Genomic DNA, 18,007 nt, shown 5'->3' with positions numbered 1-18,007 from the left:
TAGGTTCAAATCAAGGCGAATGCAGTATCAATGAATTTTTTTAATAACCAAAAAAAAAACAAAAAAAAAACTAATCTCTCGCTCTCTGTCGAGATAACGCGAAAGGGTAATAGGTTATGACGAGAAAACTATATTTGTTATTCTGAGATAATAAGTCGTTATCATGAGATGACAGTGCATTAAAAAAAAAAAAAAATCAAAAAAATCATGGTCGTTCTCAGCCTCTGTACAGTTCCAAACATTTGTTGACAGCACCATGAACTACTGATAATCCGTCAAGGCAATACGGGTTGGCCTCTCAGAGATTCAAAAAATAAATAAATAAATAGATAAATAAATAAATAAATAAATGCACTTAATTTCGTTTATACTTGTTGTTTATGGATCATTACTTATTCCAAGCTATGCCAGTATTTTGCAGATATCTTCCAATATTGTCCAATTGAACATTTTGTTGGGTAGATTTCTACTTTGATTTCAGGATGGTAATCATCTAGAAACACACAACACAGAGAGTTGCCCATTGGCCAGGAAACATACATCTTAAAAAAGTAAATACAGTCTCATCCGTTCAGTGTCGAACATGAGAAACTTAAACACAGTCATTTAGAGGTGTTTGTTATCAGGGCCAACCCACCAAATGACCAACCTGTATAGCCATTGAGCATTTGAGGTAAGTTTAAAGTAGCTTAAAAAAACAACAACAAAAAAAAAACCAAACAAACATGAAAAGGCCGTGGTGTCTTTGTTTTGTTTAGTTGACTCGAGGCCACTACATCTCAGTGACACTACCTTCAGACTTAATTCACGAGTTCCAATGGTAAGAGTGAAATGCTAAACCACATACTAAAATTATTCAGCTTCAGGTGAAGTTTTAAAATGTGCCACAACCACAAAGTAAAGAGAGCTGTACACAGTAATGTAGTATGTCTCAGTTATGTCCCTAAACACCACTTACACATACCCTTATCATGCAGAACAGAGGATTTCATGGGTGTGATGCCTGTATCAGTTTCAGAGAACCTCATGAAGACGTCTGGGTGTTTCTGAAATTCACTGAATTATCTTCCTCTTCATGAAAAGTGAATGGCTTCTGCTTCAGGCAGTTATCACAAGATCTTTTCCCCACAACAATTGCTGTAACCCACCTCTTTATCACTGCATGGGATAGTTTGGCTTCTCATACAAAAGAGATGGATTGTGTTGCAGTATTTGTGTAGGTCACGCCATTTCTTTTTTCAAAACGTACAGAGTATGCACAGTGAAGACTGAGGCACAGTCAAAACAACACAGAAAAGAAACTTCAGTATGAACATTAGGCAGGAGCAGCTGCTGTCACTGTAAATATCTGAGCTGTGATTGGTTGATCATTGTTGTAAGGATTCTTGGGAATAAGTCATGCACTGTTGTTTGTTTCCCTTGAAATGGAACCACATTTGTAAGAAATGTGCAGTTGTGGTATAAGCAGCAGAGCTGAGCAAGTGGGTTGCACTAATGAAAAATTTGCCAAATCTTCTCTGCCAATGCCAAACAGCTAACTCTACCAGTGACTCGTGTTTGGTTTTGGTGTAAATAGGGAAATAAACAGGCTTCCTGGTGGTAAACTGCTTGTTGTTGCCAGGAAGCATTGTTACATCAAATGAATAATTGTAACACCTCCTCCTTAATTTTGTGCTAAATTCAGAATGACATGCACAAGAAAGACCTGAGAATAAATTTTAGTACAGAGTACAACAAGGAGAAAAAAAAGGTATTTTGATGAAATCAAAATCAAATCAATCAGTCACTGGAAAACTGCACACAAAATCTTATACTGCCTGTCACAGAAGTTTTTCAACATACACCTTTATTTTTTCCCTCACAGGGAGAACATGTGTCGCATATATCATTGATAATGTCCTCATGGCATCTCTATTATTTTTAGATGTTAACATAACAATTAACATTTATCATGCTCTGCATAGCACTATTGTTCAAAAACAAAGACATGGCTTGGCAGGTGTGCATCTAACTGAACTGTTTCTGTTTGTTCAACAGCAAGAACCACAAAGCACACAAGTTGGCCTTCATTAACACAAGATTGTGACAGTGAGGCCGATAACAACTACATCTCATATTCCCAATTCTGTTTGTGACTTTTATCTATGGCATGATGTCCCTAAAACCTCCCACAAGAAACCACCAGAAGAAGTGGAGATGTTTAAAAATGTGAAATCACTCATAAGCAAAGAAAAGTAGAGATGTTGTTGAAGATTTTAAATCTGAGAAAATTCCGCTTTCTAAAAGCGATGTGAGGGGAAACACAAACCGCAAGAATTGGTTGAAAAAGAAAACCATTCAGGGGCAACAAAGAGATCATGAGGAGAGAGTATTATGATGAACATAAACTAATCACATTTGTCGCTGGGTTTGGTTATTGAGTTTTTGTGTCTGTTTTGCTTATCTCCTGCTTCTATGTTACTCAGGGGAGAGCACAGATGTGATCAAGACTATGGATACTCCAGGGATGTAGATTCCTCAGTGGGGATCAAATTTACCTGGATGGGAAGCCAAATTACATAGGGATACAAGTGAAACATTTTACTCTAGAATTTCTTAATTCAAACAAAAAATAGTAGTGACTAAACAACTAGACTGGCTAAAAGCTTCAGTTAAAAAAAAACATAGAATGACTACATTTCACTCTACATAATTAAAACCCTGCTGAGAGGCTGAGAGCTCTCACACAGATGGTAAAAAGAGTAATTACTCTTCTGTCTTGTATAGTAATGAACTTCAATTCTTTCTTGAGCTGTTTTTTCTTTGCTCACAGTCAAAGCAAAGTCATAAAAGGGGCAATAATTAAGATCCTGCAATTTGTGGTGCTACACAGATGGTCTTAGCCTGAATAAGAGTCCTGCTGATTAGCATTTAGAAACAGCTGACAAGAGGCTATACAGAGTTCAGTCACACGCAAACTCTCTTTTTGAAGAGGACTGCATGGTCTTTGGGCTGAAAATTTAAAAGTTTACCACATGTCTGGGAGAATGCAGGCCTCATATTCATTATTTCTAAGTAAAATGAACTAATTGAGCCTGTACTTTGTCTCTTGGTATCAACCTTGTGATCACAGTCTCTAATGCAGAGCTGTTATTGGCTCAAGTGCTCCCTAACTTATGGACCTATGTGTAAGGCTTTTAAACTCCTGCTGAGCCTTTTAAAGGAAGAACAGCTCGGTCAGTGAAAAGCTATTGCATGGTGTTAGTAAATAAAGCTTACAGCTAAAAACTATACCTTTTGACAGTGGCCTTGAGAGCCAAAGTGGCACACAACAATTTAAAGTTAATCAGGACTTGAAAGAGACGAGACAGAGCCTCACACTACAAAAGGAAGTTTTCTCTCATTTTCCTTTCCAGAGCAAAATTGATTGTTCTCTACCTCAGCGTTTCCCTCACACACTCTCTCATACTCAGCAACAGAAGCATCATATGCACCAGTTTGGCTGAAGCTCTTAAGGTTAAACTGTCAACAAATAACTGCAAAGCTGATAAAAGAAACAAAGATTAGATATCCTGACTTGACAGTGAGAGCTCCACTGGTCCTCTGCTGCTATAGAGCTGTGAATACAGATCAGCTGCAGGTCTCTTAGTTTATCTCTTTTCCTGTCAACCTTAAAGTTTGAACAAAGAAGTAAAGATAGCTCCATTCATCGTAAATTAAGAGAGATATAAACGAGAATCACAATACAACATAAAAAGGCTTCATCCAAGATTGTGTTATCAATGAAATTACTTTAAAAAATGTCTTCTCTGGGTCCAGAAAGGGAATTTCTGTGAGATCAAAACGAGCATGCAGGAGAACCCTTGTAAAACTCAAGTGGCAACCTACCAAATCTAATAAAAGGTGCTGCATAGTATGAGGTGAAAGGGACTGTTGTTGTGGAAACCAACCATCTGGGCATCTGTGGAAACCATTAAACTAGAGCAAAACAAGAGTGAAACAAGGGACTTAATCAGGAGGAATACTGATCTTTGTGTTTTATTTCAAAATGTACACACATAGGTTTTTCATTTTGGGGCTGATAATGATGCAATCTGTTCTTAAGCGTACTGTTCTAATCTCATTTCAGTTTGGATCAAAGCAAGATTGAGATCAAGAAACCACATAGGTAATCTAAAGAAAAAATACCATGTGACCAGCACAGAGGCCCAAAATCTAAGTTTATCACTGAAAATTGCATACATTTAAAACCAGCATTAAGCGTCTAGAGCTTTATTTTACTATACACAGATTCTTTAGATCAACATTTTCTTTTCCTTTTTTTCCATTTAATTTAATATTAAATTATATATCAACATATATAATTATTATTAATATTTAAATTAATAAGAAAAATCCATGTTTATTACATAGACTGTATATAGAGTGGACAGCGTGGCTCCGCCATTGATCATTGTACGGTTTTTAAGCCAAAATACCCCCATCACAGGCGCAGCCATTGGCAGCAATTGCAGCCAGAGTCTGCGCAGTAGAGACGATGAGGGATTCAGAGAGAATCTGAGTGGAGCTGGGTGACAAAAATAATAATAATTTTTTTTTTTCAAGTGTCAAATCACTTCATGACTCTACCTCCCGACATAATTTTACCATCCCCGAAAAAAATACACGAGAACGTCAGCTGTCAATCATCGTTAAACCTTACATAAAGCCTTGTTCTTAACCTTGTATTACTAATGAAAACGAAACTTTTCAGAAAAAAGAGGACTTGAATACAAGACAGCCAAATGATATCTTTAAATCACCACAACAATCAGACGTGAGAAACATTTCTACGAGGAGTATTAATTTTTTAAGTTTGACCACAGCCCATCTGGAATGGCTGGAAAGCCGGATTTTTTAACCTATACTGCAGCCAGCCACCAGGGGGAGCAGTTTTTGTGGAGACCTCACTTTGAGCCTCGCAAGTGGCCGTCCATTTTTTTTTTACTGTCAATGGGTTATTATGGATATTTCTTCTAAATGATGGACGCATGTTAAAGACTGACTCTAAATTACACAAAATCCTCCTTTATGGCGTCACAGTAATGTTGAGTTGGCAAGTACTCATAGCTTTTATCATTTTTCTGTGTGTACTTCTTTTTTCCAAAAGAGAAAAAAAAGTTACGCTTTTGGCACTGTAGTAGTTCCTAAAGCTATACATAGTTATTCATTCTTAAAATTACACCAAAAACTCTAGCAGAACAGTTTTCCACCAGTCAAGTTTGGAACTTTGAAAGGAGATGAATAAGAAAACATTCCTCCCCAAGTCAAAACATTAAGTCATAAGATTTGGTTTGGGCTGTTTTTGATCAGATAAACCTTGTGATTCACTTCCTTTTATTTAGCAGCCTTACAGTTTTCAAGAGAACACAAAAACAAAGTTCAATCATCAACAGATCACCTATGCTAAATTTCTCCAAAAACCCAAACACTGCTGAAAGCTTGTGCTTTATGCCTTGTGACTCACTCCTGACACATGATGTGGTTACACTTGGGTTCCTAAGCACAATGAATCAAGGCTCAGAGTCCACAGCAGTGGATTGCACTGAAAAGCAGTGTGGAGGTTCAGACCAGATCAGATCTACATATTTAACTTTGTTTGTCATCAAGAGCTTTTTATCCAGAACACTCGGTCTAATACTGAGGCAGAATCAGACACACATTACACACCCAAAGTAGTTTGAAACACATCACTATAATCACACTAACACAATTATCCTCCACAGACAAGTATCAGCCCATTAGCACATTTTAGTCTCACATTACATTTGTCTCACTTTGACATTTGACCTTTGTGTTCTTTCTGCATCTCTAGTTCCAAACTGACCTGCTTCACGTTTCTTTTATTCTTTGGTTCCTAGCTTCTGTACATATTGCTCCCAACCAGGTTTTGGTTAAAGCTGACTGGCAGAGAAGTTTACTGTACTGAACAAAGCTTTATATGTCATAAGACCCTGGCAATGACCCTGGGAAGCAAGAGATAAAACACTGTCTTACACAAAGATTAGGTGCTGATGTGTATTGATGTGTTCAGATGCTCATCCATAGATGACCTACTGTGTCTCAAAATAAGATGTTTCAGTAGGGTAGAAAGCTTTGATACAATAAATAAATAAATTGATTAATTAATTAATGATGGTCTTTTTTCACTTTTATTTAATAATTCAGGAAATGCTGCATCAACCCAGACTGCACAGTTATGATTTAACTTTACAAATATCTATGTGTAACACTCTGACACTCTATCCTACAAAGAGAGCAGATGGCTGGATCAGGTTGAAGTTCAATAAGGTGTTGTGTTGCATGTTAATATCTCTCTGCCTGAACTTTAATTCTATTAGGAGATTCCACAGTCTGTCCTTACACAGCTGTCAAAAAGGGCGGAAACTATACTGGAATAAGAAAAGGGATCGAACACTGAGTTCAGAGGTGCCCTTTGCTTTGTCTTTAAGTTTAAGCACCAGACCTTCACTGTGATTAGATAAAATGATGCCATTTAGTAGGTTATGTTTTGGGGATGTCTGACTTGGTTGATGAAATAACACGCGTTCTTGTGTGCTTTGTCGTCACATTGCTGCCTTACTAGTTAGTTCTAGTCCTCTGAAGCTAGTTCAGAGGGCTTTGTTAGCTTCCCAGGGTATATCAAAGTTTGCCCAGGCAGGAGGAGTTTTTGAGATTAACTCTGCAACTGAAGGGCTAAGCAAAAGCCCCTGGGAAGGTGAGATTCTGGGCATCTTTAGCTGTGCCTTTGATGTTTTCTTTATTTTAATAATACTGTATCTCTGTTTATCATGGAGTGTACACCTAAAATAAAACCGCCAATGATTCACCCGCCATTAAGAATTAACTATAGTATCTCTACTCACATAGTCTCTGTACATTACACCTCATGTACAGTACGAATGATGGGCTCTTACCCACTTGTCAGAATCTATCATGAGTCAATCAAGGGGTGTGTTTGTTGCACTCTGCTGCCACCGTGTGGTAAAAAATGGTAATACTCCAGAAATCTGTTGAAAAATATTATAAATTGCTGATGCTGCATTGCAAAGTTTTATGTATCTGACAGACAAACTTTACTAATTGTTCCACTCCTATTTAAATACTAAAAAAGGTGTTGGGTATTTATTTACATCTTCTTCAACTATATACAAGCAGCAAAACTACAACGACCACATCTGTTGCCACTGTAGCTCTCAATAATAACCAGTCAGTTCCATGTAGGTCCATTAAAGTGCAGCATATAACTGCTTTCATCAAAGTTTTATATGCAACTGTTTTATATAAAGATTGATTTTTTTTTAAGTAGCTGATTCCATAAAGGAGTATTTGGCAGTATGGAGTCCAGACAATCTGGATTTTGAGGAAATGGTGAAAAGGGACACAGCGCTGATATATCAGGTGGTCACAAACAGACTCAGAACAAATGCCAATTAGCTCGATCTCATACGTGAACAACTTCTTGCACAGCTCACAAGTGGCCAAAGACCCATTAATGAAGATTTAAATTATTTAGGGGTCAGTCATTTGCAAGGAAACAAAGATCAGCAGACTAAGGCTGCCATGAGGAGTAATCCTGTGTTTATTACTAACTGATAAGGTAAAAAAAAAAAAAAAAAACAACAACAGAAAAAAAAACAGGTGACTTTTACAGGCCGATCTCAAAATCTCTCTGTTAAGACACTCAGCTATGTACATTTTGTCTGGCTGATATCTGTGGACAGTGTTCAAAGCCTGACTAACAGAAATAAACAGATGGAGAAAATGCTGGAAGGACCACATGTCCGTACATGCAATTATTTAAACAGAATGAGGAAATGTCTCAAATCAATTCTAACATAAATAAGAAAGTGGAGAATAAATTTGATTGAACACCAGTCTCATGTGTTGTGCCACTAAAAGTCTTGGTAGCTCTGGCTGCATGGTGTTCAGATCATTGTCTAACCTCTGTAGTCCTCATGCAGCTGATGACTCTATTGTTAGTTGATTATGACAGAGGGAAAAGACCCTCTGTCTCTCTTTATCAGCAGACCAGATCTTAAATTACAGTTAGGTAGAATTTATTTTTAACCTTACCCATTGGTACATGGACAGAGTTCTTGGTTTGACTTCAGAGTGCAACTCATCCAGCTTTACTTGTGTGCAGAAATAAAGTCATTTGAAGTCAACTGTGTCTAAAACTGAAGAAATTGTTTTTCGTTTATCAATATTGGCTTTACCTAGCATTTTTAAAAAATATATATTTTCCCCCAGAATGGCTTGTAAATGACAATGACCAAGACATGATCTTTTCACGGATTCAGCAACTTAAGTGAATTTATTTCAGAAGTTGCAGGGAATCATTTCATGCAGATGTACTGACCATTCAGCTGCATTTCTAATGCAAACATCTGTTCAATGACTATAACACTACAACCCATGTATAGTGATTTCAGTGGCTCGTGTGTATGTCTGTCTGGTGGGCTCTGCAGGTCACAGCATCTACAGTGGTGTGGTTTGTTCTACCTGTGGACAGTTAATCCATTAGTTGTCACTTTACCCTCTTTGCTGTCTGCTGTAAGTGCTCCTGATGAGAAAGAAAATCAATATCAGCAGCTACAAGTCAAAAATCTGAGGTGGCTCATTCATCACAATAAGGGGCTACTGGTTCAGTTTCATGAAGTCTTGGACAAAGAATTTAATATCTCTGTCAAGACTGGATTAATACACATTCAACCTTTATTTAGAAATAGTCTGATTTTTACGTCCCAGAAGAAAAAAAAGATAAATGTGTCTTTCTAGACAGTTCATTTTGTTATTTAAGATTCATTGTTTAATTTAAGATTGATGATCAAATACAGGAAAATATTGTTTTGATGTCTTTATTTGATGATTTTCATTTTTATTTTTTAACAACAATTTCAAGCTTTGCACAAAAAGATTCGGACCACAACAGCCTGTGCTCTGCTTAATATCTTGGCTGTAGGAGGAGCATAACATCACATATCAGATCCAGCCCATGGATACATATCCAATTACAAGATTCAAAGACATCTGAGGAGTTCAACTGGAGATCATGACACTAAGTGGTGATAGCTGATTTCCTCCATGACCAGAGAGTCACATTTTCTTTGTAACAAGTCTTGTGTTCTTTCCCCAAAGCACATTTAGTAGTTAGGCCACTGAAGAGAATTAAAATCATTTATCTTTGAAATAAAAACTGTGAGAAAACAGTGACACCACAAAAGTGCTCAGCCAAACCCATCAAATTAAAGTACATAACATTGTAAATAATATTGTTAATAATAAGTGTTTAACTGACCCCCTCACCCACCCACCCCCCAAACAGAAAAATAAATTCCTTTGGTCAAGTAAAGAACAAAATGAAAATAACAGTGAACTCTTTCTTTAACCAGTCTCATGTCCTTCATGATTCTTTCTCCACAGTCACCCAGGTTCTTGAGGCTCTAAGGCTGCAAAGGAGGTGTCAAGGCAATATGGTTATGGTGCCCCTGGCGCTCCATGCTGCAGCATGCTGGGAGGAGGACTAGAGGAGGAGGAGAGGGGCAGAGGCATTGAGAGAGGACAGGTGTGTCCTCAGACAGCAGGTGAAGGTGCATCAGGGTCAGGCTCGTTGCTGTAGTTGTTGCTGTAGTGAATCCCACTGGGAGGGTGATTGGGTAGAATGTCCAGTTCATCCACCTGGGGGCCAGGGTGCATTACCACCAGCTGATCCTGGGGGATATCTGCTGCTGCAGCAGCCAGGTTAGTGATGGACTTTGACTTTACACACTGAAAGTCCACGTGCCGGCTTTTGCCCTCCTCCTTCTCCCAGGACATGCGGATGAAGGGCCTCTGGACATAGTTATAGATGACCTCTGGGCGACCTCCTGGTCTTTTTTTGACTTTCTCTTTGTATGTTGGATAGCCTGCAGAAAGAAGTGGATATTATCATAAGCTGGGGTGTTGTTAAATAAGTCTTCATTTTCTCAATTTCAAATTCTATTTTTCCAGACTGATGATGTTAATGTAACTTATGATCTTCGAAAATTGTGTCTGCTCCTGTTAGTAAAATTCAGCACCGATCTATTAGAAGCTAAAACCAGACACTGAATAAACCAAGAGGTTTCTAAACATCTTGCCTTACACTAGAAATGTTTTTCATTAAAAACAGAATTCTCTCTGCTAGTTGGTTTTCTGCTTTGATTAAAAGATAAAACAAAGCAAACAAACAAACAAAAAAAACAGGCTCCCTGTTTGACTCAGAGATCAAATTACGACAAAGGCCTGTACAGTGGTTACAGTCCTTGAGGAAAGGCCCTGGGTTTCATTCCCTGCTTCATGTCAGTCTCTGCTCGGACAATGAGGGAACAGATTAGTTCTAAAAATGAGCTTAAAAAAAGGAAAAGCACTTTGATAAAACCTTGTCATGAAACCATCAACCTACTTTCTATCTGAAAAGACATTTTCTTGTCTGAAACTTTGCTCCACTGAAGAAAAACTTCACTACAATTAATTTTTAGAGTGCTGAACTTACCTTCAATGCCCAGTCTTATTTTCTTTAGCCCTCTCTCCTTTAAGACTGATTTGGCGACATCTCTGTTCTCAATATACTTGAAAAATCTGTACAGTTTTGTGCTGTAGATGACTGTGAAAAGCAGAATTTAGATTAATCAAACTGTTGAAGATACCCGACCTATGTGTCTTCATTCTTTATGGTTCTTTACTTACTCTGTGAGTACTCCTCTCCCATTTGTGGAGGATATTCTTCATCCCAGTCGACCACATCATCATCAGTGAGGACAACAATGTGGCATTCCCTCTCTCCGCTCTGGGCGCTGGCCACCATCAAAGGTAGAACCATTTCCTCCAGGTAAAACTCAAACTGTCGCCGAGCTCCATCATTGGACAGCTCATGCATCAGGGCACCTGATCACAAAGGAAACTTATTATCAAGGAGTCACTTCACAATGGCTCTAAGAACTGCTCGCTGAGAGGCCATTAATCCAAATAATTTCTACTGACAGAGGAACAAAAAGGACTTTCTTTGCTGCCAACAATGTTTTTTGTCAGGTCTAATATGTCCAGAAACATGAAACACATACAGTTCTGTGTCCAGAGGAAATACTCACTGAGGTCTCTGCATTTAATGGTGCTGTAGTCAAAGGAGATGCATAGATAGTCACACGCCTCCCGCAGCTCAGGGATAGAGATTCCATCAGGACAGCGGATTATCCCAGATTTATAGTAATCCTTCAATTAGAAGAATATCATATTACTGTCCTATTCCATTAACTTATAATATTTATATATTTAAATAAAAATCAGTATCAATATTTTTAAAACTGTCTCAGACTTCACAATAAGAGCGAGTCATAGTGTCTGACTTTGCAGTTCAACAGGTTAAACTTTACAGGTTGAAGAACTGATTCATCTCTTAATCTGTTAAACTTTTACAAAATGGGCTGTAAGTAGGCCAACGGTAACACACAGTCAGCCAGGAAATGGATGTACGCATGTGTGACACTGAAGTTAAAATAAATAAAAAAAGGACAGCAGGTCTCAATCTGAGATCTCTCTGCAGTGTGGTTGCTGTTGAAATTGCTGTTATAAGCTTATAAGTAAGTAATCATCACTTTTTGAATAATTGGTCTCCTTTTGAGTCCCACTGTGGTCCTGTAATCTCTATCAACAATCACCGGTTGGATGTAACTAGTTAACTTTCTGGATGTTAATGAACAAGAGCTGCTCTGCAAATCAAACTTTCACTGAGGTCAGTTTTTGTAAATGATAATTCAGAAGGGTGCTTTGGATTTAACCATTTTTGAGTCGTCCATGGTGCTTTTGGAGTGTAGTGTGTGAGTCATGTCTATTTTGGTCCATATTTGTTGATAAAGATACAGAAGCTAAAGAAGATAGAAGACTGACCAGAATTGCACGGAAAACTGTTGAACTAATGCCCTCGGCCACCTCGTATTCCCCCTTCTCGTTGGGCCGTGTGAAGTTATGCTCCCTTCCAGATCCAAACATTCTGAAAAGAAGAAGCTTAAGTTAAGCTTTGGAAACTTGACATTAAAGAACACTTTCATACTCATGCATGTACATTTTACTTAAACTAATATAAGTATCAACCACTGAAGCTTAAACGAATGGGAACAGAGCAACAGTTTTGCTAAAAATATACTGTACCTGCCCAACATGGTATTGGGTTGTGCAGTGAAGATGGAAGGATCTACAACAAAGCGTGTGTTGTCAACAATCAAAGTGACTCTTTCTGAGGTCCTAATGTTTCGGTTTCCTACAGTGGCACCAGCTCCTCCCTCCTTTGGATTCTCGTAGACGAAAACCATTTCTCCGACTCCCAGACTCTTGAAGGTACCTTCAGTGCTGGACAGGCTGCTGTTGCGACTGCTCACCACACCACTGCTGCTGGAGCCGCTGGGAGAGACTCTCTGAGGCCGTGGACTACTGGGCCTAGATGATGAGCCACCATCTCGTTCACGGTCTTCACAAAAATGGAAAGAAAAACCCGACATCATCAACCAGTGAAAGCTTGTTTATAGACTTTAAGATAAGCTTTGTTATTAGGGCTGGGACACAATGAGGTGCAATCTAAGGCATCTATTCAGGTAATGGTCTTCTGCTAGAAATAATGATCAAAAACAAAAACACAATGAAAATGGCAAATCTTAAAAACAAAAATTCAGGTTAGGACAAATACTTCCACAGGGGCTAATTTTATCTTTTCACAGAAAAAAATAATACAGACATAAAGCATGCCTGAGCTAAACATTCCTAAATGCAGTCAGCTGTTCTCTGTGGCTGCTGCCAAGAGCTGTGGACCTCTAACACAACTTCCATATAAGCCTTCTATTCTTTCCGTGCACACTCACCACTGTTGTGCTGGCGGGTGGGTGAGGTGACGTTGCGAATACAGGGGGTAAGCTGGCCTTCTCTCTCATGTGAGGAGTCCCTGGAGCGATCACTGGAGCGGCGGCGGTCACGTGAACGGTCGCAGCCTCCACTGGCACCATGCAGGCTCATCTTCCTCTCTTCTGCCTCCACTCGAGATGCTCGGGCCTGACTGCTGCTTTTAAAGCAAAAGCAGACTTAACAGTCATCCTCCTTTCTCAGGACCACAGGATTTTTTGTCATGGTTTCAAGGTTTCTGTGTCAGACACACAGGCTCCCTGATTCCTGCTGGGGGGACTTAAGTGCATAACAAAAGTTGAGCAAACAAATTGTGTAACAAAAAATGAAACATGAAAATAAAACCATTCAAAAGGAGCATGAGACAGAGCACCCTTAGACTTAACAATGGGTTTATGTGAACATTTAAAAACTCTAACCAGACCTACTGCATTCTGTCTGTTATGAAATGATGACACACATACTTAAGAGTGCAGCCAAGTCTTGTTGCGGTCTTCTTTGATGTCTAATCTGACATAAAACCAAAAATGGAGATGCCTGAGCACTGACGTACTTCTAGAGTGATATAATCAAAAAAAATCTAAGAATAGTTTAATAAGAAAATAAAAATAAAAATGCCAGGCCAAGTTAAATAAACAAAAAACAGGGGAGCGGTAAACTGAGCAGCTCATTCATTATTTATTTCATAAGGTCTGACTTGATTTACCTCATTAATAGAGAAAAGAGAAGAGATGGTGGCTACAGGGTAAGGTGTTATAAGTACAAACCCACCCATGCACCACAGTCTGTCATCACAGACTTTACTTCCTTGGCCTGAAGCTGAACAGAGTCTCAACTATCTCTGCCTTCTCTGTTCTACCATCTTTTCTGTCACTATATAAAAACATGGAAGGAAATTCACAGGGATGGAAAAAAGAACCAATTCCAAGAACCACACTCACATTATCAGATAGCAGCAGTTTTCTTAACCTGAAGCAAGCTTGACAGTCTGAAATTAGTTTTAACATTCTGTCATACTTAGAAACTTAGAAGCCATAATGATTTAGTTAAAAAAAAAAATCCCTTCTTTGAATATTGATGTTTTAACCACGATAACTGTGGGTAAAAAATCTGGTGTTATTGAAAGCCTGACTATGAATGAAAAACCGACCAAATGCGAGCAAGTTTCAAACTTGCTCACATTTGGGCAGGGTTTTTTGTGGGGGGGGGGGTTTTCTCTGTCAACAACTACAAAAACTACCTCGCAAAAGACCTCCTCCATATTAACAAATGTAAATAATGTCAGATTTTTATCGACTACTTCTCCATATTTGACAAGATGTATAAAAATGTCTGTTAACTTGGCATAAGCTGTTTGATTGACTGCCTTACTATCAACAGATCCATAACAATAAATTCTGATTTTGATCTCCATAACAGCCAAGTTTCACCAATGCTATCTATTTCCTCATTCAAGCATATTAAAGAATGATGTGATATAGGCATAAATTATCGGATATATGATAAAATGATACTGTTTGTTTGAGCTAAAACAAAGCTATAAAGACTGCCATAAATTTCAGAGTTTCGTAAAGCAATCATATGCCAGATGTATAACTGAATGACACTTGATTAGCGGTGTGAGCTCAGCATGTGTGGGAGATTTTTCAGAGGCTCACCTCGAATGTTTGCAGAGTTTGCGAGGTCGGCTTGTTGCTCTTCGATCCCAGTTTTCGGTGTCACTGGAGTTACTGTCATATGACTGCAGACGTTCTGCCATCACCCGAACAGGGGGGAGTCCGGTCTGGATCTTTCACCGTTCATAATCTGGCTAATGGCGAAATCAACAAGTCAGTCCAATCCCCTGGGCAGCCTGTGGCAAACCATGGGCTCGGTATTGTAGGCTAACAAAATTCTACCCCAGCTATTTTTCGTGAGCTATCCGCTCCAACATAACGCGGTTGTTCCCCACATTTTAGCTTTACGAGCATATCACATCTTTGAACAAATTCTCGTCAACGTTGCAGCTACACTGAGTCAGCCCACGATTCAGCTAGCTGGTTTTATGTATTAGCCTACCAAGCTAGCTACCGTTAGCCGACACCGCTAACGAGGATCCAACACTATTAACCTCATATTTCGAGTTGACTGTGTGGGGGGCTAAAGTCTTGCTGGCACTACACACATAAATGCTGTCATACTCTAGGCAAATATAGTATCATACATGAAATAGCTACCCAGTTAGCAACGTTTCCGCCGTAGTGTAATCCCAATCGCTCACAGGCTAACCAGCCATCTCCTTTCAAAACACTCACCGAGCTGACGTACGACGTAACGACCGTTGATTGTTGACGCACTGACGCAATACGTAGCTTGTAGATCGTTGCCGCGTCCAACAATTGCTTGTCAAACATTTTGAATTTGTCTATCTATCTATCTATCTATCTATCTATCTATCTATCTATCTATCTATCTATCTATCTATCTATCTATCTATCTATCTATCTATCTATCTATCTATCTATCTATCTATCTATCTATCTATCTATCTATCTATCTATCTATATTAACCATGTAAACTGGCCCTTGTTTTTAACTCACACTGGTTAATCAATAAAAGAAGGGAGAAAAACAAATGTAGCGTCACTGAAATTTCTATGACCCTTTTTTACAAGTCAAAAATGAAACTAAATAACAACTAATAAAGGCACATTGACAAGAGGAAAATTACATTCATAATGTTTTTTTCCTCGTTTAAAGCACTTAGAAAATTATCAAATCAGAATTACCCTCACTGTAATTCAGATATTGTTTGGCATTGAGACGTAGTATGAGCTCTGCACAAAGGCATTTTAAATAGCCAACTGACAACCATTCAATCATTTTTGTCTTTGTAAGACCCTCTAATAAGTATAGTATACCCAATCTCCAGTCACTACAAGTTTCCCTGTGTGAAAAAAAATAAATAAGCCAAAGTAAAGGCAGAAGAATATTTGTGATCTCTTCACTTTGGTGGGTTAGCTTTCATGTTTTCTTAGAAGGCCTGTCTATACTGTTTTGTGTTAAAGTCATAGCAGCGACAATCTCAAAACAGTAACCTTCATAAAAACAACAACAACAAAAAAAAAAAAAACTGACCAGATCTCAATAAGAATAAAGTCTAAAGTCATTCAAAAATTGACACCGTTAAGCTCTGATCCTGAGAGCACCCAACAAAAACCTCCATCTTTTGAATACCAAAGATGAACTTGTCAAAGCTCAAGAAAATGTTGTGTTTATAATTGCAGGACTCTTTACCATGTTGTTGCAGTGAGACTACAGCAAAACAACAAGACAGCAAGAACAAAACAGCAAAACAGAGAAAGATGCAATTTTGTTAAGAAGAATACTAAACTTTTCATATAATAATAGAGTTATTTTATTGTACTGCAAGAAACCATGAAAAGAAACAAATTTTGTGGTCAAATAATGGCAGACAAGTTTTTATGTATCAGCTGTTTATGAGCAAAAACAAGCATACAAAATTTTTATTGTCACAGGTTATAACCTGTGACAATAAAAAGACAATCACCTTTCACTTTACTACTGAGGAACGTTTTTTTTTTAAGATCAGCACTGAGAGACAAATGGGTTAAAGAGAGATTATTTTGAACAGGTTTTGCAGAATAATCAGGACTAGAGGAAAAGACAGTCTGACCCAGGCCCCAGTGAAGTAGATCATGCCAAACAAAAACCACAATACAAAAATGACTTTACAAATTATTATTTAAAAGAATACTTAAGAAAATAAAACTTACAATATAAGACAAGGCCATTGGTCCTTATTATCTCATCAATATAATAAGTAAAAAAACTCAATTTGAAGGGAAGAGGTGTTGATTTGTGTTGTCAGAACAAAGTAGAAGTGATTATCTTTGTTTTTCAGACCTTTTGTATTTAGGTCTGCCTTCATACAGTGGTAGAAGATATCTATTATTTCTATTGTATATGTTTATTATTCCATGTTGTGTTGCCCAGTACTGTAACAAATAAATAAAGAATAAATAAATAAAAAAAATGATCTAAATAACAATTTCAGTATTAAACCAGTACTCAAGAAATAAATAAAAAAATTAGAATGTTAGAAACAAAATTATAAAAACAGAAATAAATAAATCAACTATAAAAAATGAAGGAAACAAAAGGCATTAACTAAAATTAACACCTTTGTTCTTGTTAAAAAAAAGAAAAAAAAGAAAAAAGACAGGCAAATTCGAGTGTTAAACTTCTTTTTTCTTATCCAAAACAACTATTTTGGAAAAAGCCTCTTGATATTTTCTGAATGTCCTTGTTGTGGTTTGACGCTGGCAACTATGATGTCCTTCAACTTTTCCTGCAGCCAGTCCTGTCTGTCTCCGACTTGTTTGTGCTCCCGAACATTGTGCATGAGCTGAACCTCGCTGATGGTTCTTTTTCTGTCAAATTATAAAACATTGTTTACTCAAGGCAGATCTTTAACTTCAGTGTATCTTTTAAAACAATTATAATGATAATATATATATTATATGAAATTTTATAATTTCAAGATACATAACAACAAAATGATTTACCTGATTGGTTTAGCTTCAGTGTATAAGTTAGCAAGGAAAAGCAACAGTATCAGAACAAGTGTTTCCAAGTGCCTCACTGAAGACATGTTTGTTACCTAGGAAATGTGTCAACAACAGTGATTGAAATTTTGGTCAAACTTTCATCAGAATTTTTAAAATTATATTCCAGTGAACAATATGAATTCTAACCCATGACCATGCCTTTCTTACCAGATTATTGTGTCCTTAAATCCAAGGAAAAAGTAAAGGAGAATTGTTTTAGGAGGTACTGTGACAGTGTGGTGAAGAAGTCAAACTTGTTTATCAGTCTTTGGTGTGAGGAAGGTCCTCTCCTTTATATATGGCGAAGCCCTCCCCTGGTCATCAATGAGCCGTTTTCACTGTTGATGCTGATGTCACTTTTCCAATGCATCGATGGGCCCAGGCATCTGCATGACACCACCTCCACCACCACTCACCGCTAACTCTTCTGTCAACACCTCTGCAACGTGTCCTGCTCATCAAACTGTTTG

At 37.9% G+C, this 18,007-nt stretch overlaps 2 protein-coding genes across 4 annotated transcripts; both read right to left on the bottom strand.

Annotated features, from left to right (window-relative positions):
• Nucleotides 1-8,459: 8,459 nt before the first annotated feature.
• On the bottom strand, nucleotides 8,460-15,257 carry btbd10b (BTB (POZ) domain containing 10b). Of its 3 annotated transcripts, none has more exons than XM_074667228.1 (9): nucleotides 15,131-15,244; nucleotides 14,586-14,737; nucleotides 12,891-13,087; nucleotides 12,187-12,502; nucleotides 11,926-12,028; nucleotides 11,130-11,250; nucleotides 10,729-10,926; nucleotides 10,535-10,645; nucleotides 8,460-9,926 (listed from the first exon to the last, which is right to left on the bottom strand). In XM_074667228.1, exons 2-9 carry the CDS (start codon nucleotides 14,684-14,686, stop codon nucleotides 9,595-9,597), a joined length of 1,479 nt encoding a protein of 492 aa, XP_074523329.1. In that variant the 5' UTR covers nucleotides 14,687-14,737; nucleotides 15,131-15,244; the 3' UTR covers nucleotides 8,460-9,594. The 3 variants fall into 3 exon arrangements, with proteins under 3 accessions (XP_074523329.1, XP_074523328.1, XP_074523330.1); XM_074667227.1 differs by having other exon boundaries at nucleotides 8,461-9,926; nucleotides 15,144-15,257; XM_074667229.1 differs by having other exon boundaries at nucleotides 8,462-9,926; nucleotides 12,891-13,084; nucleotides 15,144-15,257.
• Nucleotides 15,258-17,194: 1,937 nt separating this feature from the next.
• On the bottom strand, nucleotides 17,195-17,581 carry pth1b (parathyroid hormone 1b). Its single transcript, XM_074666522.1, has 2 exons — nucleotides 17,496-17,581; nucleotides 17,195-17,360 (listed from the first exon to the last, which is right to left on the bottom strand). The coding sequence occupies exons 1-2, from the start codon at nucleotides 17,579-17,581 to the stop codon at nucleotides 17,195-17,197; spliced, it is 252 nt and encodes an 83-aa protein (XP_074522623.1).
• Nucleotides 17,582-18,007: the final 426 nt, after the last annotated feature.

This window comes from Halichoeres trimaculatus, unplaced genomic scaffold (genome assembly GCF_033239565.1).
Source record: "Halichoeres trimaculatus isolate MK-OKI-2021-1 unplaced genomic scaffold, fHalTri1.1 fHalTri1_scaffold_3, whole genome shotgun sequence".
Classification (NCBI taxonomy): Eukaryota; Metazoa; Chordata; class Actinopteri; order Labriformes; family Labridae; genus Halichoeres; species Halichoeres trimaculatus.
The sequence above is the reverse complement of the archived record's forward strand: the minus strand, read 5'-3'. Positions and strand labels throughout refer to the sequence as shown.